Below are 20,488 nucleotides of genomic sequence, written 5' to 3'. Positions count from 1 at the left end.
CGACAATGTAGTTTGCATCAACAGGTAAGATAGCACTTATTATTTGTTGAGTAGTTGATATATTTGTTCGGTGATCAGAAGGGACGGAAGCAAATAAACTTGATACAGCAATCAGATGGTTGCTGATAGAAATAAACTTTTATTTGGAGCGTTGGGATTGCTGAGAGAGAGATTTGCTTCATTCGAGGTTGCTTCCACCCACATCGAGCACAAACCTATACCTCACTTCATTCCTTTCCATTCTCTTGAAAGCCTCATTCACATAATCTATCTTCACTGTCTCAATCATTGACGTCAAACCCTTCTCTGCCCAAAGTTCCAGAATTTCCTGCGTATCTTCTATGCTTCCGACGAAGCTCCCGCTTATATTTCTCTTCCCTGGAAATATCCGAAACTGAGTAAACTGTATTGTGTTGCAAATGGTCATGGATATGAGGCAAAACGGCATACCTGTAATTAGATCGCTAGCTATAAACTGTAGTGGTGTTGGAGCAGCCCCAACTATAATAAGTTTTCCATCAACTTGCAGAAGTGATAGATAGGAGTCCAAAGGGTGCCCAGCAGGTACAGTGTCAAGAATGTAGTCGAGGCTATTCACAGCCTTCTCCATCTCATGTGCATTGGAGCTAACCAGGAAAGCATCAGCACCTAAATGCTCCAAAGCTTCCTCTCTCTTCTTCTCTGAAGAGCTTATCACAGTCACGTGATGCCCCATTGCCTTTGCAATAAGCACCCCTAGGTGACCTACTCCACCTAAACCCACAATCCCTGCTTTGAGGGTCTTAGACACATTGAACTGTTTCAAGGGACTATAAGCTGTCACCCCAGCACATAACAGTGGTGCTGCTTGCTCTGGTGCAAGCTTGTCTGGAATCCTGACCACAAACCTGCATTTGTCCCAAAATTAATTGAAAACTTCCTATGAGAAAGTGTCAACTTGAATTTTCCTCACCTCTGATGGACAACCATTGCAGAGGAGTAGCCTCCCTGAGTAATTCTCCCATCTTTGTCTATGGCATTATAAGTTAGGATCCTTTGATTGCAATACTGCTCCATCTTAGACTTGCAGGAGAAGCATTCCCCACAAGACCAAATTATGCACCCAACACCTACTATGTCTCCGACTTTGAATTTCTTTACTTCCTTTCCCAATTCTACAACTTCTCCCACAACTTCATGCCTTCAATTTCAAATAAATCCGAAGGAAACAGAAGTTAAATAAATTAAAGTTGATTGATATATACATCTCCAAAGTTTACAAGTTGCATACATAATTAATCTACGTACCCTGGGACTAAAGGGTAGTTGGCGGGCATAATCTCGCTTCTAACTACATGAATATCAGTGTGATCCACTCCACTGTACAAAACCTTGAACACCACATCTTCTGCCTCTGTTTTCCTGTGATCATATTCATGGGGATGTTGAAAGAATAGTCACCAAGCAAGAGAAAGAGAGAGATGGGGAGAGGGAAGATGAAGACTGACCTAAGAGAGAAAGAGTAAGGTGAAAGATGTCCAGATGAATCTCTGGCTGCCCAACCAATGACCCTTCTTCCTTCCGCCATTTTCGATGAAGTAGACAGTTATACTGGTCAGAAACTATAAGATCTTATAGAGAGACCCGTGATGAAAATATGGATACTTCATCAGACGGCTTTGCTCCTGTAGCATTCAAAGTATGAGAAAAGCTAACAATGAGTGTCCTTCACCCTCTATACTTTTTTTTTTTTTCCCATACTTGGTAGAAAAGGAAAATTATGTAATGCCATCTGCGTGTGGACAAGATACACTGTTCCACGGTTTCGGTTCAAAATCAAATTCGATCTGCTGGGAATCAGCGTGAATTTTCATCACCAAGTGTTAATTGACAAAGCTCCATTGATAAAACTATTTTCTATGCTGTTAGATTTAAAATATTCAAAAAATGGAAGTGTTTGATTTTAATTTTAATTCTTCAATATGTAAAATCAAAATCGAAATCGAAATCGAAACAGACCACCTATAAAAAGGTTATATATTAATTAATATATAGTCCATTTCATAATATTTTATTCAATGATTTTGAAGTTTGATTATCTCGTATATTAATTTTGCATTTCTCGTCACTGAAAACGTCACATGGCAATTCAACTATTAATCATGCATCCGTTAGTGGCCTGCCTGCATATAATATATAACAAATCATATTCTTATACCCTTCCTTATTTTATGAAATAAATAAATTAAAATTGTTATAAATATTTTAACAATTAAACACAATCCAATCTGCTTCAAATTTTACAGATTGAACGCTAAATTTTCAGAAAAATAATAAATTTATTTTTTAAATTTTATTAATTTATAATAAATATTAATAATATAATTAATTTATATTTAATTATTATAATTTTGATTAATTTATATGGCAGAAAGGATTTTGGGTTGCTGTTGTGGCTTTCCTTTTCTATTGGTTGTTTTCTTTATTCTTTGTCTGTGTGTTGACTGGACAGATTCAAGGATTGCAATTATGAGTTCTCTCCTTCGTTTTTAAATGATCTTTGGAAGGTATGAGTGGGTGGGAACGACTTTCAAATATGGAATAATATATAATCGAATTTGAAGTGAGTTTGAGTCGGTTTATATATTAAATATTTATTATATAAATCTTTTTTTATATATAATTAATGTATTTTATAATAATTTTTATATTTTTTAGTTAAAAATTAAATTTTAAATATTTTTAAAAAATATAATTTTAAAATATAAATTATTAATAATTTTTTTTTTTTGTATTTAATCAATTTGATGCGAGTATTTAACAATATTAGACATCCTGCATATATAGCCATTAGACATGCGGTATACATTATACTGTGGTGTCGATCTGCCAAAATAGAGAAGAAAGTACAGAGCGGGCTTTTTAGGATTCTTATAAAAACTATGGTCTATTTATGAATTTATTTTGAATATCGAAATTCTTTTTTTATTAATACTCATTAGAAAAACTGTAAATTTTGCGGCTCATCATTTTGTTAGGGCCGCTCAATTCAATTCAGGTCTTTTTATGTGGGATTTTACTCCTCCCGATTGTATCATCGCAGCTCTTTCTGCTGATTTACAGTAATAAATATTTTATTTTCTTTAAAATAAAAATAAAATAAAATAAAATAAAATTAAATCAAACTAAATTAAATTGAAATAAATCGTACAAAGAACAAAAGAAAACCACATAAATAAAAATTACCAACTATACCGCACCGACAATACCACTAGAACTGTCGCTAGATTCATAGATTTATCAAGACACCGTCGTAATAAATGCCGGCACAAAAACAAAAATAAAATATTAAACGAATAACATCGAAAACTTTACCAGATCCAGAGATCTATGGAAGCGTCACCGCAAACAATCAGCACAAAGACGAAACTACTGACAATGGAGTTTACAAAAAAGCAGAAAGGAGAAAATAACATGCAATATAAAATAGAGCTTTTGAAAGTAAGAACCATCATTTATGCATCAGCACAAAAGAAAGAATGTTGCAAAGTTCAGTTGAACATGGCGTGCAGGAGTGGAAATCGCCGGACGTAGCAGCGTCAATTCCGAGATACCAACGTCAACAAAACCATACCCTCTCCAACAGAACACATGGAGCCCTCAAACAAATTCAGGTTCAAGAAGAAAGCCCTCATCACAGAAACTCTGAACTTCAAACATAGAAAAGAAAATATAAAACAAACACCACCTGCATAACCAATGAGGACAACCAGACGGTGAAAGGAGCAAAACCCACCAAAAACTAAACAAACTCTCCTCTGCTCAAAGACAGGAGAAAGGAAGAATTGAGAAACAAAACCCCTACAAAAGCAAAGATTAGAGAATCACCAACAGAAAAAAGAAATCATAAAACCTAATTTCAACCGCAACAATTAACATGTTCTTGCATCTAATCCCTTTCTCCCCTTTTTCTCCTCTATTCCCTTCCCTTTCCTTCCCTTCCAAACATATAAGTTTGGATCTCAGGATTAGTTCATGCATTTTAAACTTAACCTTTTTTCCAATTATGAACTTTTGCCTTTCGATGAAATAATAGTAATACTAATAATTATTATTATTATTGCATAGGTATGGTTCAACAGTTAAAGGGTACTACTTTTAGTTTACAATATTTAAGATTTATACATAAATTAATAAAATTAGTTAATAATTTTAATCTTTAAAAAATTTAAAACAATTTATTTAAAATATCCTTTAAATGATTATATTTTTTAATATATTAATATTAAATAATTTAAATATTAATAATAGTATAAATGAAAACACAAATTAATATTACCTTGATATTTTCGAAATGACCAATAGTTTTGGAATAATTTTTTTTTTAAACGATAATTATTCATAAGATGGATGCAGTAATTTATACTAATTAATTAATGATTAAATATTTATCATTAACTATCAATTATTAAAAGGTAAAAGTCGCTCATAGTTAACAAGTCTTAATTTTTGGGCATAATAGCTTTTATTAAAACCTGTTAATTTTTAGTTTCTGGAAGATTATCTATATCAGAATATCCTCCATGAACTCCTGTCAAGAGAGAAGTTAGAAACTATGAAATAGGAGGTTTGGGATCTGAAAGATCAGAAGGCATTAAGGTTGATCGGTTTGATATTGGCGAGAAACGTTGCCTTTAACATTGTTAAGGAGACAATGACTGCAGGATTGTTGGAGGCTCTGGCGAACATGTATGAGAAACCGTAGACTATTAACAAGTTATATTTGATGTGTCGTTTGTTTAATATGTCTAAATGTGGATCTATCACGGATCATATTAACGAATTTAATATGATCATCAGTCAATTAAGCTCTGTTAAGATTAATTTTGATGATGAGATTAGAGCCCTAATTTGATGTTCTCTCTACCTGAGCCATGAGATAATGTTATTTTCGCAATTAGCAGTTCACGTGGCTCTAAGAATTTAAATTTTGATGAAGTCCGGGATGTTGTCATGAGTGAGAGCATTCACAAAAGGAAATCGGGGATTCATCTGGTAAGGACTCAGTGTTAAGGGGAGGGGTAGGAGTAAGTCGAAGTTAGGTCATAATAAACATAATCGATCAAGGACAAAGGGGCGGGAGAAATCTTAGAGTAACGAGGTTGTTTGTTGGGATTGTGGCAAAAAGGGATACTTCAAGAAGGATTGCCCTAAACCTAAGAAGAAGATGATTCTGTATATTCTGCAGATGACACTATTGACACTTTAATTCTTAGTGTGGACAGTCCAGTTGACTCATGGATACTTGATTCGAGTGCATCATTCTATTCTTCTCTGAGCATATATTTATTCCATAATTTCAAGTCTAAAAATTATGGGAAGGTGTATATTGCTAATAATAAAGCCTTGGAGGCTGCTAAAAAAGGGGATGTATGTATCTAGACCTCAGGTGGGGGTAAGTGGAAGCTGCAAGATGTCAGGTATATTCCTAACTAGAAGAAAAATATGGTCTCTATTGGCCAGCTGAACAGTACGGGTTACAAAACAGTGTTCGGGAGAGTTCCTAAAAAATTATGAAAGGAGCTTTGGTGATAACACGAGACATAAAATCTGAAACTTTATACACGACTGCAGGATGTTCGAACATGGTTGTTGCGGTTGACAATACATCTAGCTCAAGTTTGTGGCACAACAAGCTTGGAAAAATGAGTAAGAAAGGGATAAAGATGCTAATTTCAAAGGGGTATCTGCAAGAGTTGAAATCTATTGATATGAGTCTATGTGAGAGTTGTATTTTGAGAAAGCAAAAACGAGTCAATTTCATAAAGACTACCAGGGAACCAAAGGTAGAATGGTTAGAACTACCACATACAGATGTGTGGGGACCATCCCCAGTTTCCTCTCTTAGTGGTTCAAGATGATATGTTACCTTCATTAATAAATTTAGTAGGAAGGTATATATTCACTTTCTAAAACACAAATCAAATGTGTTTGCCACTTTTAAGTGGTGGAAGGGTAAAGTTAAAAATTAGACTGATTTGAAGATCAAATGCCTAAGGTTTGATAATGGAGAAGAGTATGATTCTATAGAATTCAAGAAGTTCTATGCTGATGAGGGAATCAGGTGCACCAAGACAGTTCCTGACAAGGCAAAACAGAATGGGATTGCTGAAAGGATGAATAAAATATTGAATGAGTGAGCAAGAAGCATGAGGCTACATGCTAGGCTGCCAAAAATATTTTAGGCAGATGCAGTGAGCACAATAGCATATTTGATAAATAGAAAACCTTCAATTCCTTTGGGTTTTAAGATTCTAGAAGAGGTTTGGTCGGTAAGGAGGTCAAGTTTACTCGCCTACAGATTTTTGAGTGTGCTGCATGTGTTTACATTGATCCAGAGAAGAGAGACAAGCTTGATGCAAATGCTTTGAATTGCTATTTCATTGGGTATGGTTCAGATCACTTTGGGTACATATTTTGAGATGACAAGAACAAGAATATCTTGAGACACTGTGGTATGACAATTAATGATAATGTCCTATAAAAGGACAAGTTAGGGATGCAATATGAAGATGCAGAAGAAGTGAGAGTTGAGATTGAGTTGTAGGAAATTTCACCTAGTGATGTTAGAGTAAGACTGTAATACCCGGCTAGACCCCGACATTGGAATTTCTACCTTTCGGCGGAATCTCTGTTGGAATCCGGAATTTTCAGATGTCAGAGCCTTCTAGAAGGGTAAAATAAAGGTTTTCTAAAATGTTTTTATATGTTTTTATGGTTTTAATAAAGAAAGAAATTGAGTTTTGAAAGAAAAGACTAAGGAGGGAAAAGCCAGGTTCGGCCGCCGAACCTCATATTCGGCCGCCGAACATTGAGCTCTTGCGGAAGCACTTTTGGCCCCCGAAGGTGGTCTGGCCAGCCACCTATAAAGGGCCCCTTGTCCGAAAATGGGCGAGTTTTCTCTCTCTATTTTCGGGCATAGGTGCGATTTCGCCCTACTTTTGTTGATTTTATGTTTTCCTTCAAGTTTTGATGAGTTTTTATCTTTGTTTTGAAGATTTTAAGCTAAGATCAAAGTTTTGAAGCTTGGAGACCCTCAGAGCTAGATTTCTCCCAATCTCCAAGTTTGGATCACCTCTCCTCTCAATCTTCAAGAGGTAAGCGTAGATCATCACCTTCTTTTATATTTTAAGTAAGTTTTGAGGGGTTTTAAGGGTGTTTAATGCTTGTTTAGAGTAGATGTAAAATGTTAGAGTTTGTTGGGTCCCTCATTTGAGTCCACCTGTGTAGGATCGGACCTGAGGAATCGAGGAGGCCAGCAGTATTAGCTGTTTCAGAATCAGCCAGAGGTGAGTAGAACTGAACTAAGTTTTAAAGTAATGAAATCTTTTTAGCATGTTCATGCATCATGAATGCCATGATATGTATTAGGTTGTTTTGCATTAGAATTCACGAATATGATGCATTGCATAATATGATGCTGATGTGGATGGATATTGGATGACTCACTAGCCCTCGGTATGATATGATATGGTATGATAAGCAAATCCAGGGCTGCCCATGCCACGCGTCCTGGGACAATGTAAGCAAGTCCAGGGCTGCCCATGCCACGCGTCCTAGCACCATGTAAGAAAGTCCAGGGCTGCCCATTCCACGCGTCCTGGCATTTTGTTATGTTTAAGAGGAAGTCCTGGGGAGCTCCGTCGAGGGCCGGGCACATTGGATTATGTAGAGGATTACTGGTGACAAGTTCATCCATGATGTGAATTGTTTGTGTTGTGACGCATTTCATGAAAGCATGTGTTTTATTAAATTGTTTTTACTGTTCTACTCACTGGGCTTTAGTAGCTCACCCCTTTCCCCTAACCCCCAGGTTTGCAGGAGCACAGGTAGCTGTGGGAGAGTCATCAGAGTTTTGGTATAGCATGATGTAATAGATTAGTAGTGGACATGTAATGTATTGTGGATAGTATTATGCTTGGCCCTATTGATAGATTGTAATCCCTTTTGTACATGATCTTTATGTAAATGTTTTTAATAATGAGATGTGTTGAACCAAGCTTGATGTATGAGATGTTGACCCTACTAGAGCATTTGATGAGGGCTCTAGTATGGGGTTTTTATGTTTACAGTTATGATGCATGCACAGGTCAAGCTTGGTATATGAAAAGTTTAAGTTTTTATGAAAATGTATGATCATGTATGGGATTTCATCAAGTATAACAGGATGAATGTTAGGTTTGCTACGGGTTCCGGCGACCTTAAGTCGATCTGAATCCTAGTACCGGTAGTGGTCCGGTTTTCGGGTCGTTACAAAGACTACAAGAGAATCCAGAAAACACAGTTGCAGAACCAGAATAGCAGCCAGTCACACCTGAGCCAGCGTTAAGGAGATCTACCAGGGCTATTAAGTCACCAGAAAGCTATTCACCTTTCTTATATTATTTGTTGTTGACTGATGGAGGGGAACCAGAATCCTTTGATGATGATTTATAGGTGAAGGATTCAATTAAGTAGGAGCAAGCCATGGATGATGAGATATGGTCATTTGAGAATAATGACACTTAGGAATTAACCGAGTTGCTTGCAAGAAAGCAAGCTTTGTTGAACAAGTGGATTTATAGGATCAAGAATAAAACTGATAGTAAAGTTAAGTTCAGGGTTCGATTGGTGGTTAAGGGATATTCACAAAGAAAATGTATTGACTACACTGAAATATTCTCTCGTATTGTGAAGCTAGTATTAGAGGGTTTTATTGATGCTGATTGTAGTGGAGATGTGGATACAAGTAAGAGCACATCTGGGTATATCTATACTATAGATGGGACAATACTGAGCTGGATGTCTAAACTTTATAAGTACGTCTCTATGTCATCTACAGAGACTGAATATATTGCAATTGCTGAAACTGGTAAGGAGATGATATGGTTGACTGATCACTTGAAAGAATTGAGCAAAAAGCAGCTTGATAAGATTCTTTTTTACTGATAGTAAGAGTGCTATACAGTTGGTGAAGAATTTAGTATATCACTTCAGAACAAAAGCACATCCGCGTAAGTATCATTTCACTCGCAGTTTGGTAGAAGAAGGTGAGATGTGTTTAAAGAAAATTAAAGGTACTAAAAATCCAGGAGACATATTGACTAAAGATGTTGATGCTAGAAAGCTGAGACTCTACAAGACCTCAGTTGGTCTTCTATAGTAGTATGAAAGATATTTTCTAGTTAAGTGTTTTTTGTTGGATATATTAGCATGGAGAATGAAAATAGTTGAGTTGACTGGATTAGTTTCCAAATGGGAGAACTGTTGAGACATGAAATCTAATAATATATTATAAACTATACACCATATCTTACAGATGAATTTTTTTAGAACTATTTTATTTTTTTAATATTTTTCATAGATATATAAATTTATAATATTTTCTAAATATATTATGTTTGAAAATTCATAAAAAAAATAAGAAAATTTTAATCAACATAGTCAAATCTATATTATTTATTTTTTATATTTATTATTTAACTGTGTGATTGATCCATTCTTAACAAAAATTTATCTATCAACCGCTCAATTAAGCTGAGGACAATTGCATGCATACACACAGCCAAAGGAGTAAGAAAAAAAATTCAAATAAAAATAATAAAAATGTAATTAAGAATTTAATATATAATATAATTATCACTTCATTTTCTTATGTGATTGCAAAAACAAAATTATTTGCAGTATAATTATTTACGTAATGTAATTTCAAAAAGTAGATTAAAAATTATAGTTATTATTCAAGTTAATATTAAGTTAAAAGTTTAACTGTAGAAGAATTTTATAAGAATTTAATTAAATTAATTTTTTAATAATTTTTTATTTAAAATAAAATTTTTAATTTTTTAGTTTAAAAAATTTAATTTAGTGGTTACAAGATATATTATCTGCCTAGTAGATATAAATTTGAATTCTAATTTCCCCAATTTTCTATTAAAAAAATAAAATGCAATATTTATTTTCATACAAATAAAAAAATAAAACAAAACAATGTCACATTTAATAAAACAAAAAATATAGGTAGAATTATTATTAAAATCCTTATTTTTTTAAGAAATCCACTAATTTGTCTTTTATTTCAAAAATCAATCAATTAAAATATTTTTATATTTTATAAAATTAAATTATTTAACTCTTTTTATTTTATAAAATATAAAAATATTTTAATTAAATAATTTAGTCTATAAACTTTAAAAAATACATTCAAACTATAAGAGGAATTAATATAAACTTAAAGTAAAAGGGAAGAGATAGAGAAAGACAGAGATTATCTGGAATCCACCATATCAAATATATAAAATTCATCCGGAGCTGACCTGTCGAGATTATCTGCCAGCATTAATTTTCAGTTGAGAGAACACACCACTAGCCATTGCAATTCTACTGTCATCACCTCCTGGAAATGAATCCCCTTCTTCAGCTGGTGCTCTATGAGATGGAAGGTGGTGTACAGCATGAAATGCTAATTCCAGAGAAGTACTATTCATGCTCTCATCATCTATGTCTCCATGCATTGAAGTTTCTTGAAGCTTCAATGCAAATTCTAGGTCCCACAACACATCATGCATCATAGGTCTCTCTGGGCTATTAGGCCTCAAACATTTCTCAGCTGTTTCACCAAATATTCGCAATGAACTAGAGTTAATGGCACCCACCAGAGCAGGATCAATGATTTTCTCAAGCTCGCCTTTCTTTTGCCAAAGCATCCCCCATTCTGCTAAGTTCACCTCCTCGCGCCGATCAGTGGTCAAAATAGCTGGTCTGGCACAGAGAACCTCAAGAAGTACGACTCCGAAAGAGTATACATCAGATTTTTCTGTCAATTGCTGAGTCATGAAATATTCAGGATCCAGGTAACCAAAGCTGCCTTTTACGCCTGTGTTCTCGTCAGGATCCACAGGACCTGACTTAGACAGACCAAAATCAGCAACTTTGGCTGTATAGTCTTCATTAAGCAGAATGTTTGTGGACTTAACATCACGGTGAATGATTCTGCTTGCCAAGCCAGTATGCAGATAATGGAGTCCCTTTGCAGAACCAATGCAAATTTTGAGTCTTTGCTCCCAGGAGAGTTCAGATCGTGAAGTAGACTTTTCAGAATCTGTATCTGAAGTGTAAAGATGATCTCTCAGAGTACCCTTTTCCATAAACTCGTAAACCAATATCATCTCAGACCACTCATCACAGTATCCGATCAAAGAAACAAGGTGACGGTGGCGAATCTGGGACAAGACCATGATCTCAGTTTGGAACTCCAAAACACCTTGCCCATGACCTGGTTCACTTCTTTTTACTGCAACTTTCACACCATCACGAAGTGTTCCTTTGTAAACTTTCCCAAATCCACCCTCACCTATCAACAATTTTGAACTGAAGTTCTTCGTTGCACGCTGTATTTCAACGTATGGTATCTTCAATGCCAGTTTCAAGTCAGAAGCAATGTGCATTTTAGCAGTTCTTTCAGCTAACCAATTCTGAGAACTTCCACCGTAAATAGGCATAGAAAATGGCCTGCCTGAAGTCTTATAAGATTTTTCTCTTTTGAATTTCAGCATAAATAGGAAACTGACTATTAAGACCACAACAAATATCACAGCAACAATTGAACCAACCACAATAGGCTGAGTTTTCTTCCTGGGTTTATCTGATTTTTCCAGCATTTCCATAATCTCCAGGCCATTCAAAAATGCGTTTCGTAATTCAGAATCATTGCGTTGATGCACACTTACATTTATAAATCCTGAATTATCAGACTTGACAACAAAATCAAAGTAAAATGGAGATGCATTTAATCCAGTTATATAATAAGAATTGATGTTCTTACTGAAGTTGCTATAAATATGAAAAGTGAACTGGACAGCACCAAGTTGTGTGCTAATAATATCACAAAAGTGTACCCGAACAAGGTGCTGAGAATTCTTTCTGACATTGAAACCCCAAGTTATATTAGAAAAATTTGTCTGCTTCAATTCTTTAGCAGTCTTGTATACAAAAGAAGAAGCAATAAACTCAGTATTCTGCAAACCAACAACCAGTGGGCCTTGAAAGAATGAGCTGTTCTTTGCAGTTTCAGGGTAAGTCAAGAAATTGTCGTCTGGTATCCAATTTCTCCACAGACTATCGTTATCTGCTGTGAGCTTCGAACCTCCAACATTGATCCTGTGTATAGTATGCAAGCCCTGAGAGAGCAATCCACTGAAATTGCCTTTGCTTTCTGCAGCAGTGATTTGAGTTGCATCATCCGGAATGAAGCTTTCTGGGGCAAGAAAGACTTCTATAGCATTTATGAAGGCCAAAGAAGATTTACGGGAAGGTATGAAGTCAATAACAAAATTTCCACTGTCGATTGTAAGCAAGAATTCCTTAATTATGGGAGAATTACTTAGAGAGACACTAAAATTTGACAGTAGAATAAACCCAGAAGCGTGGACATTGAATAGAGCACTGGAAAGATTAGCATCTCCTGATGAAAAAGCAAAGAAATGCAGTCTTACTATGTATGTGCCTCGCTCATCGATGTCAAAGTGACATAAGGATGATTTGTCGAAAACTCTTGCAGTTTGATACAGTGAAGTATTTTCTGATTGGCTGCTGTCCTTGACAACTTTGCTTGAATCAACTTTACAGTAAGAGAGGTCGCCGACAAAAGATCGACCATTTTCAGGACTGACCGGAGACTCTGATCCACAATTAATGAAGTACTTATCAGGAGGAGTGTAACCTGAAGAGGGAAGACTAAGACAACAGAATTGAATGGTTAGGATAGTAAATAGATTGAAGAGAGTCTGCCAAGGCTGAAGCTTTTCCATGGAAATTGGTAGAAGGTGTTGCTTTTTTTTTTCAGATGGAGGAAGGTAATCTGCATCTGGGAGGGGAAAAAAAAGATAAAGGTGGTGATGAACAATCATTCATGTCCTTACAAAAGTAAAGTTGGTAAAGAAAGACTAAGACCAGATTTTGATTGTTGAAGTATATCTACATATACTTCTTGTTTTCACATATCCACAGTATCAGATTGAAATAAGAGGCATCTTGCTTTTTGAAAAAAATTAGTTTCCTAACATTATGAAGTAAAATTACATATATATGCAAAAGCAAAGGCTGAATAATGAAGTCTTTGGTCATGACTTGGTGACCTCAACAGTGGTTCCCTGAGAATTGAATCAGAAAATAGAATTATTTGGAGTATATTGTAATTGAAAATTTTGGGTAAGAATGGTCCCCATACACCACTACCAGGCTCCTCAGCTAGATTAGATTTTTTAAAGTCTTCTATTATTTTCCCCACTAGAAAAAGGCAGGAATCATGCTTTTTGGAAAGAAGATAAAGAGACTGTCAAGCAAATTATAAATGGAAAAAAAAAAACAAGACAAACACTGTCTTTATATTTTAGCCAATCATATGTAGTATGTATTCTTGATTGATTTTCATTTCTTGTAATTTGGCATCTGCAGAGTTGAACCAAGCCCAATACTTACTAGTCCAAGCCTACCTTCGGACACGAACCCACCCAAGGCAAATACGCGGCAAGCGGTTTTTGACATGGCCCCTAGTTTTCCAAATCTGTCGTGTAATAAGACATATGGCGATCAATCTTGGCAAACCCATCAAAGTGAGGGAAGACCAAAGTGGATAGCACCAAGAAAGAAACTTTACAATCGGAAGCCAATATGGTGGGACACTGGACCGTGACTAAGCCAAGCCGGAGCGACGAGGTTTTGGATACGGATCAACAGCTGCAAATAGCCAACCAAGTCAGAGCTCAGTTCGATTCTATTGCCCCGAAACGACCTGCCAAGCCGAACAGAAGTGAGTCAGAGTCAGATACAACGCCTCCAAAACCAGTTCCCTCTGACGCAGACCAAATTCCTGAGCTCGACAGGCTTCGATCTCTGCAATCTCAATCCTCTGTATGTAAAATTTCATTTTCTTTCAATACCTTTCTTTTTGTTCAATGATGTGTTGGTCATATGATTCTCAACTAGATTGATATTAAAGCTGGGATATTTTTCAGGGAATTTTTTCTGCAGAAGGGGCCCTTGTGGAGCAAGATGAGTTTGTAGAGACCCACTACTATAAGGAATTGGATTCCATTGACAAGCAGCATCATACGGTGATTAATTGCTTCTTTTTATAATAAGAATCAATTGATTGGGTGCTGTATTTAGAGCGGCTTATAATTGATTTTTTGTGGTTGAACAGACGGGAAGTGGATTCATAAGGGTCGTGGGAGAAGAAAATACAAATGGATACAACATTGAATTGCCAAGAGGCCATGGTGTCGACTCTCTGGTCTCAGGTTGCAGAAGCAACCCCGCAACAAATGATTGGATTCCCAACCTTGTCGTCGACGATCAGGTACGATTCTCACCTAGCGTCTTCTACAACTAACCCAAATATCAATGTTCAGTAGGATGTTAGATAACCCAATATAAAATCAAAACAATAAGCACAAAGTTGGATTATTTTTTTCCCCATTTTTTTATCTTTTGAAATTGTTGAAATTGCAAAATTTTCAGGCCTTTGTTTCATCCAAGCCAAATCGGAGCGAGGGGAGCTAGAACTGTGACGAATGAGACGGAGAAACCTGTGTCGACTTTTTTCTTAAAATATTATTATTGTCGTATCGTGTAATAGTAAGATTGGATTAGGATGGGTTTGGTGGATGCTTAAAATTTTCATGTTCCTGTGGTCGACTATTCAACTGAGACAGAAACCTTCTGTCTGACGGTCCACCGTTTGCTGCTTTTTTTTTTTGCTTTTTTTTTTTTTGACATTTATGTCTGTACTAATATTAATGGTTGTCATCAAAGAGGAGAAGGTATGGGCTCTTCTAGATGGTCTTGCCTGGGTGGAGAATCGGATGAATAACAATCAGCTGTCTGATCAAATTGAGTTTTTACAAACTTATGAAGATAATAACTTCAATAAAGATAAAAAGTTTATACAAAATAATAACTGTCTGCTTCACAAAGAAGATGAAAGTTTCATGATATCACTTGCTTTGCACATGGCCTCCAGTGGCTTAGCCTTAGGCATGGTGAGCCCATTCCCTTCAGTCATGTCAATTTCTTCATCGTTTACCCTCTTCCATTCAAAGCATTGAATCATACATCCCAAAGCGAAGCCTACAACCCTATTTGCGAGGCCCATTCCTGGACAAGCCCTCCTGCCAAGGCCAAACGGCAGGAACTTGGAGCTGTAGGGCTCACCATGAGCTCCTTCAAACCTCTCAGGCCTAAATTTTCCCGCATCATCCCACAGCTGAGGGTCCCTGTGCATAGCCCATGCATTAACAAATAGCATTGTATTGCTTGGCACGTCGTATCCTTGAAGAGTGCAGTTTCTGTGTGACATATGTGGGAGAAGCAGTGGACCTGCTGGATATAATCTAAGAGTCTCTGATATGATGCTCTGAAGATAGGGCAACTTCGAAACATCTGATTCTTCCATCAAGGTTGTCTGGCCAACTTCAATGGCTAACTCTTTCTTAGCTTTCTCAAGCACTTGTGGATTGTTGAGCAGGCTTGACATTGCCCATTCTAATGTAAGAGCTGATGTTTCAGTGCCACCAAATAGAATATCCTGCGCATTGATTGGTAAGTTTTGCTTTGAGAAGAAAACACTTAAAGCTGCAACTAATTCAATCTCTATTATGAGCAGTTCTAAACAAATCCTACATACATGTGGCAAAAATTTCTAGTTGTATTTTAATGAAGCTGCAACTTATTATATTTTTATTTTTAATGAAATTATTGATTTTATTAACGTTAAGAGCTTTTCTATTAAAAAGAGATACGCATGAGTTGGATGAAATTTACATGGAGTTGACAAATAAATAAATCATATAATAATAACGTTATTATAATAATCTAACCACCTCACTGTAATGATAGGTATCTATAAAATAATAATCTAACCAGAAGAAAGGCGAACAAGTTGCAAGACTTTTAAAGAAACGAGATAAAAAGAAACAAAAAAGTTGTAAGAATTTGACTGACCACCACAAGGCCTTTGATAATTTCATCTGTATAATATTCCGGCTGCGATTCCTGCAAAGAAAGCAAGTGGCTGATCATTGAATTTCTACCCTTTTCATTTCTATGGCCATCGATGAGACCTTGCAACAACTCATCATTTCTTTTAGCAAGTTCCTTCACTTTCTTCGTATAACCTTGATAATCAAACCACTGTAATATCGGCAAGAAATCTCCTGGGTATGAAGCCTCTGCATATATAAATATCTCCCTTATAATCTCTCTGAACTGGCTTGCCTCATCAGTTTTGTTTTCATCTTCACCGCTGCAATATCTCTTCCCTGTAATCATTCGTGTAATAATATTAAATGTTAGTTCTGAAAGCATTGGTCTAAGCTCTACCTTAGCAAAATCTTGGCTGGAAACTCGATAGATTTTCTCAAGAAAAATCTTGATCTCGTCTCTTCGGATGGCGAGAAATTTGTTGAGACGATTGGTTGAAAATATTTCAAGAGCACTTATCCGGCGAAGGTTGCGCCAATGGTCACCGTAGGGGGCAGTGACAAGGGTGGTGTGGTTGTAGTTTAGATACTTGCCCATGATGAGTGGAGGGCGATTGGCGAAAACTATATCGTTTTTGGTGAAGCATTCTTCGACGGCTGATGTTGACGACACAACGATGACGGAGAAGGATCCTAATTGAAGAGAGAAGATGGAACCATATTTCTGAGAAAGATTGTGAAGAGTTCGGTGAATGGGTTGTTTGAGAAGATGGAGATGACCGAGAAATGGAAGTGCAGGTGGGCTTGGCGGAAGTTTCCGATGTCTTGGTTTTCTAGTTGTGTGTAGCCAAAGGAGGAGAAAGAGAAGCGATATGGAGGAAATGACCAGCAAGGTAGCTTCCATGGTTGAATTCGATTGGAGTAGCGTCCTAAATTTCAATCCTTGATAATATATACTGAAATTGTTAGATGGACTGGTTGACCATGATTTCAAGAGACATTACTGTAGATTTTATTTTATTTTTATAAAAAATTTTATTTATTTATATTTTAAAAGTGATTAAATCTAGATAAATAAACCATATTAACAAATTGATTATAATTGATAGTGGATATTTAATTATTATATATATAATATAAAATAATTTTTTTATTTATTAAACCAATAAAAGGGCAGCATATTATATTTATTAATGCCATTTGTTTTAAATGGTAGTAGTTTGAATAATTATTAACTATTTTAGTAATTAGTAATTATTTTATTAAAAGTTATTTGTTAATAATTAATTATTTATACAATAATTTAAAGTAAAAGTGTTTGATATAAAATAAATATTAAATTAGCAATTAAATACAGATAATAAAAAAATATGAATGAATATAAAAATTTATAAAAAATAATATAAATATAAAAAATATATATATAAGTGGTTGTTAACCACAAAATATTAAAAAAAATAGTTTTTCAACATTTATTAATTTAACCATCAAATGTTACTATAAAATAATAATTATTAAATGATAAATAATAAATGTAATTGAATAATGCATAAAAATATATTAATTTTTCTACATTAAATACTTAATTAATTATTATAATATAATTAATTATACGTTTTTGTGCTGATAAGTGCGATATAATAAAATTATAAATGCTCCAGAGTGATAAGTGTATACGATAAATTTAAACTGGTTCTACGCTCTTTATTTTTAATATTATTTAAAAGTCACAATATATATTACATATCGACGGTAAAAAGAATTGTCTATAATAATTTTTTTAAAATTATACGTGAGATAATAATTTTATTAAATAATAAATATTAATGAATTAAATAAACCATATCTATAATATTTTATTTAATTTTAATTAGATATAAAGTACTGTTATAATAATTTCATATTATAATAAAAAATTATATTTAATTAATTATTCAAAGTATTATAAAATAATAATGTTATAATATATGCAAATTTTATAGAAAATATATCTAAAATAAATAATTAATAAGATTACAAATAAAAGAATTTTTGTATGGGAATAAATTGATAGGTTCTCTTTTTTTAAAAAAAAAAAGCAAATTTTTTTCATCAACTCAATTAAATTATACGTTGTAATCCGATTCACGCTGCCATGCCTTCTCTCTACCTACCACTTTGCATTGGACTGCCAAGGAGTAATATCAGTGACGTCGTCCACCATTTCAGAGTCGCTATTGAGCCAATCGATTTCTTCATAATGGAATTACAGCAGATGCACCCATCTTTTACCCAAAGTCACAAATTCGCATAGCTGCTCCCTCAGTTTTCGGTTGGTCTAGGTAAAATGGGTGTTGTTCTTGTTTCTTTTTTAAGGTTCTTGTTGTTTCAATAACGAATAGCAAATGTGTTTTTTTTTTTAAAGTCGTTTCTTACTTCCTATGCTGGTTTCTGCTTAATTTTATTATTGCGTTTCTTCTTTGTTTCGTCAGAGTTGTGTGGTTCTGTGTTTTGGGATCTTTTTTCTTTAGGTGTTGTTTCATCATGATTCATTGAAGTTTTGGGAGATTTGACACTTTTCAGATTGTCTTTTTATTTTTGATGTTTATGTTAGACCAAATAATCTTTTGTTTAGGAATTTATTGTTGTGTTTCTTGTTTGTGAAGTGTTTGGTATACCTGGTTTTTTCTTATTGAGGTGTGATTCTAATGTTAGAATTTGGTTTCCTTGTTTGGTCTTGGCCTCATCATACCATCATTCTTGTTTGGTCTACTGAGCTATCATGTATGTTTTCTTGTTTTATTTATGGATTAATTCAATTTTGTGTGAATTGAAGTTCTTCTGAGATTATTTATGGGTTGCTCTGATGGTTCAAAACTGGACCAAGTTCATTCTGTGTTCCCAAATCAGTCTTGCTGTGATGGTTATTGCTTTAGGCTTCAAATATGAGTTCCTTCTATTCAAATTTTAATTTACTGGTAGAAATTATATTCACATACTTTATTTGGAATGTCCAATCTCTTAGTTTGTTAGTTTAGTTAAATTAGATGATATTTGTGTTACCTTATAGATCCCCATATAAGGTCCCCCACCTTGTGTTACTTGATGAGATATTTGTCAATTTTGGGAGGTCAATTGGAATTAAGGGTAACCTGCCTTGGAGTTTCTTGAGGGTGTATCATGTGGAGGAGAATTTGAATCAATTTCTTCTGACTTTTGATGATGAGCTGGTGAAGGTAATCTTATGCTGCAGGCTGCTGCTTTATCATGCCTTGAAAAAAAAAAGTTTCCTATTTGGAAATCGAAGAATAAGAGTGTGTGTATATATAGATATATACATATATATACATATACAGATACATATATCCTCCCTCTTTCAGACACTATTCTGCACTGCAGAATAGTGCATTCTGCACTTCCCGTATGGTGCATTCTTGTGTAAAAAGATGCTTTAATAAGTTAGTAAAAAGAAGCTTTAATTTACCTCGAACCCAAGGATGTTACCCTCAATAAAGTTATGCATGACATGTACTTTGATTCTCCGTTTTATAGTGTTTATATTGATTTTTCTATACAAGTCTGATCATCCACTGCATATTTGATTTTAGTTGCTAGTATACGGATTCAGTTATCTTCTTTTTGGTGAAGTTCCAAATGCTTTTGTTGTTGAATTAGGTAATTTGCTGTTGTGCAGTTGTAAAGGCTGTTGACACCTCAGATTCAGCCTTGTAATTGCCATTAACTACTGAGAATGTTGAGAGAGTATTGGATGAAGTTTGACCATATCTCATTGCAAATGCGGTAATGTGGCATTACATGAGATTGATGGCAATGGTGTGCTTTGAAGCTACAAGGATCCTACGGCTCCTGTCCAAGTTCTATTGTGACAATGAAGATGGGAATCGAGTGTCACTTAATAGAAAAGATTACTGAAATAATTGTTGTAGAACCAATTGCAGATGAAGAAATTGGACTTGAGCTGAATGAAGAGAATGCAGAGAAGGAAATCTCATGATAGACTCAACCTTAGCGTTATTTCAAACATATAGATATGTTAATACTATATGTTTGTTTTATTTCTCCAAACTTATTTATGGGATTGTATGTATAATCTTATATTTCAATCTCATTATGGTTTATATTGACTCATTTTAGAATGTGCTTGCTGCTGCACTTGCAGCAAGTGCACTGCTGTGCAGCTTGCACAGCAACAATGCTGCAAGTGCAGCAGTGCACTTGCTGCACTTGCATAGCAGCAATGCTGCACTTGCACAGCAGGAATGCTGCAAGTGCAGCAGTGCACAGTGCACTTGCAGCAAATGCACTTGCTGCTTGCTGCACAACAAGTGCACTGTGCACATGCTACACTTGCAGCAAAAAATGTAAACAGCAATAGAAATTTAAACCGAAAATTACATAAAGCCTTTGCTATTTTTATTAGATCAAAGGGAGGAGAGATTGCCAGAAAGGAAGATTACTGGAAATTATAATTTCTGGCAGACTTCGTTTGC

The 20,488-nt window shown here is 34.9% G+C and overlaps 4 protein-coding genes and 1 long non-coding RNA gene across 8 annotated transcripts; 2 read left to right on the top strand and 3 right to left on the bottom strand.

Annotated features, from left to right (window-relative positions):
• Positions 1-88: 88 nt before the first annotated feature.
• On the bottom strand, positions 89-1,981 carry LOC110629804 (probable cinnamyl alcohol dehydrogenase). Of its 2 annotated transcripts, XM_021776946.2 has the most exons (5): positions 1,488-1,976; positions 1,288-1,401; positions 953-1,180; positions 451-887; positions 89-378 (listed from the first exon to the last, which is right to left on the bottom strand). In XM_021776946.2, the coding sequence occupies exons 1-5, from the start codon at positions 1,565-1,567 to the stop codon at positions 179-181; spliced, it is 1,059 nt and encodes a 352-aa protein (XP_021632638.1). In that variant the 5' UTR covers positions 1,568-1,976; the 3' UTR covers positions 89-178. The 2 variants fall into 2 exon arrangements, with proteins under 2 accessions (XP_021632638.1, XP_043805370.1); XM_043949435.1 differs by having other exon boundaries at positions 89-887; positions 1,488-1,981.
• Positions 1,982-3,187: 1,206 nt separating this feature from the next.
• LOC110629915 (probable receptor-like protein kinase At5g24010) lies at positions 3,188-13,166 on the bottom strand. 3 transcript variants are annotated; one of them, XR_002490316.2, is made up of 3 exons: positions 10,335-13,166; positions 3,725-3,840; positions 3,188-3,616 (listed from the first exon to the last, which is right to left on the bottom strand). XR_002490316.2 is itself a non-coding variant. In XM_021777127.2 (2 exons), exon 1 carries the CDS (start codon positions 12,924-12,926, stop codon positions 10,344-10,346), a length of 2,583 nt encoding a protein of 860 aa, XP_021632819.1. In that variant the 5' UTR covers positions 12,927-13,166; the 3' UTR covers positions 3,188-3,840; positions 10,335-10,343. The 3 variants fall into 3 exon arrangements, 2 of the variants coding, with proteins under 2 accessions (XP_021632819.1, XP_021632820.1); XM_021777127.2 differs by having other exon boundaries at positions 3,188-3,840; XM_021777128.2 differs by having other exon boundaries at positions 3,188-3,727.
• Positions 13,167-13,478: 312 nt separating this feature from the next.
• Positions 13,479-14,910, top strand: LOC110629917. The gene is made up of 4 exons (XM_021777130.2): positions 13,479-13,929; positions 14,034-14,132; positions 14,222-14,377; positions 14,539-14,910. Exons 1-4 carry the CDS (start codon positions 13,690-13,692, stop codon positions 14,578-14,580), a joined length of 537 nt encoding a protein of 178 aa, XP_021632822.1. The 5' UTR covers positions 13,479-13,689; the 3' UTR covers positions 14,581-14,910.
• A 20-nt stretch (positions 14,911-14,930) lies between these two features.
• Positions 14,931-16,919, bottom strand: LOC110629916 (cytochrome P450 81Q32). The gene is made up of 2 exons (XM_021777129.2): positions 16,021-16,919; positions 14,931-15,604 (listed from the first exon to the last, which is right to left on the bottom strand). Exons 1-2 carry the CDS (start codon positions 16,900-16,902, stop codon positions 14,987-14,989), a joined length of 1,500 nt encoding a protein of 499 aa, XP_021632821.1. The 5' UTR covers positions 16,903-16,919; the 3' UTR covers positions 14,931-14,986.
• A 1,185-nt stretch (positions 16,920-18,104) lies between these two features.
• On the top strand, positions 18,105-20,123 carry LOC110630430. Its single transcript, XR_002490385.2, has 2 exons — positions 18,105-18,319; positions 19,672-20,123. It is a non-coding gene; the product is annotated as an uncharacterized LOC110630430 (long non-coding RNA).
• Positions 20,124-20,488: the final 365 nt, after the last annotated feature.

The sequence above is a fragment of the Manihot esculenta genome, chromosome 13 (genome assembly GCF_001659605.2).
Source record: "Manihot esculenta cultivar AM560-2 chromosome 13, M.esculenta_v8, whole genome shotgun sequence".
NCBI lineage: Eukaryota > Viridiplantae > Streptophyta > Magnoliopsida > Malpighiales > Euphorbiaceae > Manihot > Manihot esculenta.
Note: the sequence above shows the minus strand (reverse complement) of the source record. Positions and strands in the feature narration are given on the sequence as shown.

What these genes read in the sequence shown, in the direction of transcription:
- LOC110629804 (XM_043949435.1), bottom strand. Translation starts at nt 1,567, where the DNA reads ATGGCGGAAGGAAGAAGGGTCATTGGTTGGGCAGCCAGAGATTCATCT. An exon ending in CCTTACTCTTTCTCTCTTAG is followed by an intron (nt 1,402 to 1,487) that starts GTCAGTCTTCAT and finishes ATATGATCACAG; the next exon opens with GAAAACAGAGGCAGAAGATG. An exon ending in GCAATGGTTGTCCATCAGAG is followed by an intron (nt 888 to 952) that starts GTGAGGAAAATT and finishes GGACAAATGCAG; the next exon opens with GTTTGTGGTCAGGATTCCAG.
- LOC110629915 (XM_021777127.2), bottom strand. Translation starts at nt 12,926, where the DNA reads ATGATTGTTCATCACCACCTTTATCTTTTTTTTCCCCTCCCAGATGCA.
- LOC110629917 (XM_021777130.2), top strand. Translation starts at nt 13,690, where the DNA reads ATGGTGGGACACTGGACCGTGACTAAGCCAAGCCGGAGCGACGAGGTT. An exon ending in CTCTGCAATCTCAATCCTCT is followed by an intron (nt 13,930 to 14,033) that starts GTATGTAAAATT and finishes GATATTTTTCAG; the next exon opens with GGAATTTTTTCTGCAGAAGG. An exon ending in ACCTTGTCGTCGACGATCAG is followed by an intron (nt 14,378 to 14,538) that starts GTACGATTCTCA and finishes CAAAATTTTCAG; the next exon opens with GCCTTTGTTTCATCCAAGCC.
- LOC110629916 (XM_021777129.2), bottom strand. Translation starts at nt 16,902, where the DNA reads ATGGAAGCTACCTTGCTGGTCATTTCCTCCATATCGCTTCTCTTTCTC. An exon ending in TTATCAAAGGCCTTGTGGTG is followed by an intron (nt 15,605 to 16,020) that starts GTCAGTCAAATT and finishes ATCAATGCGCAG; the next exon opens with GATATTCTATTTGGTGGCAC.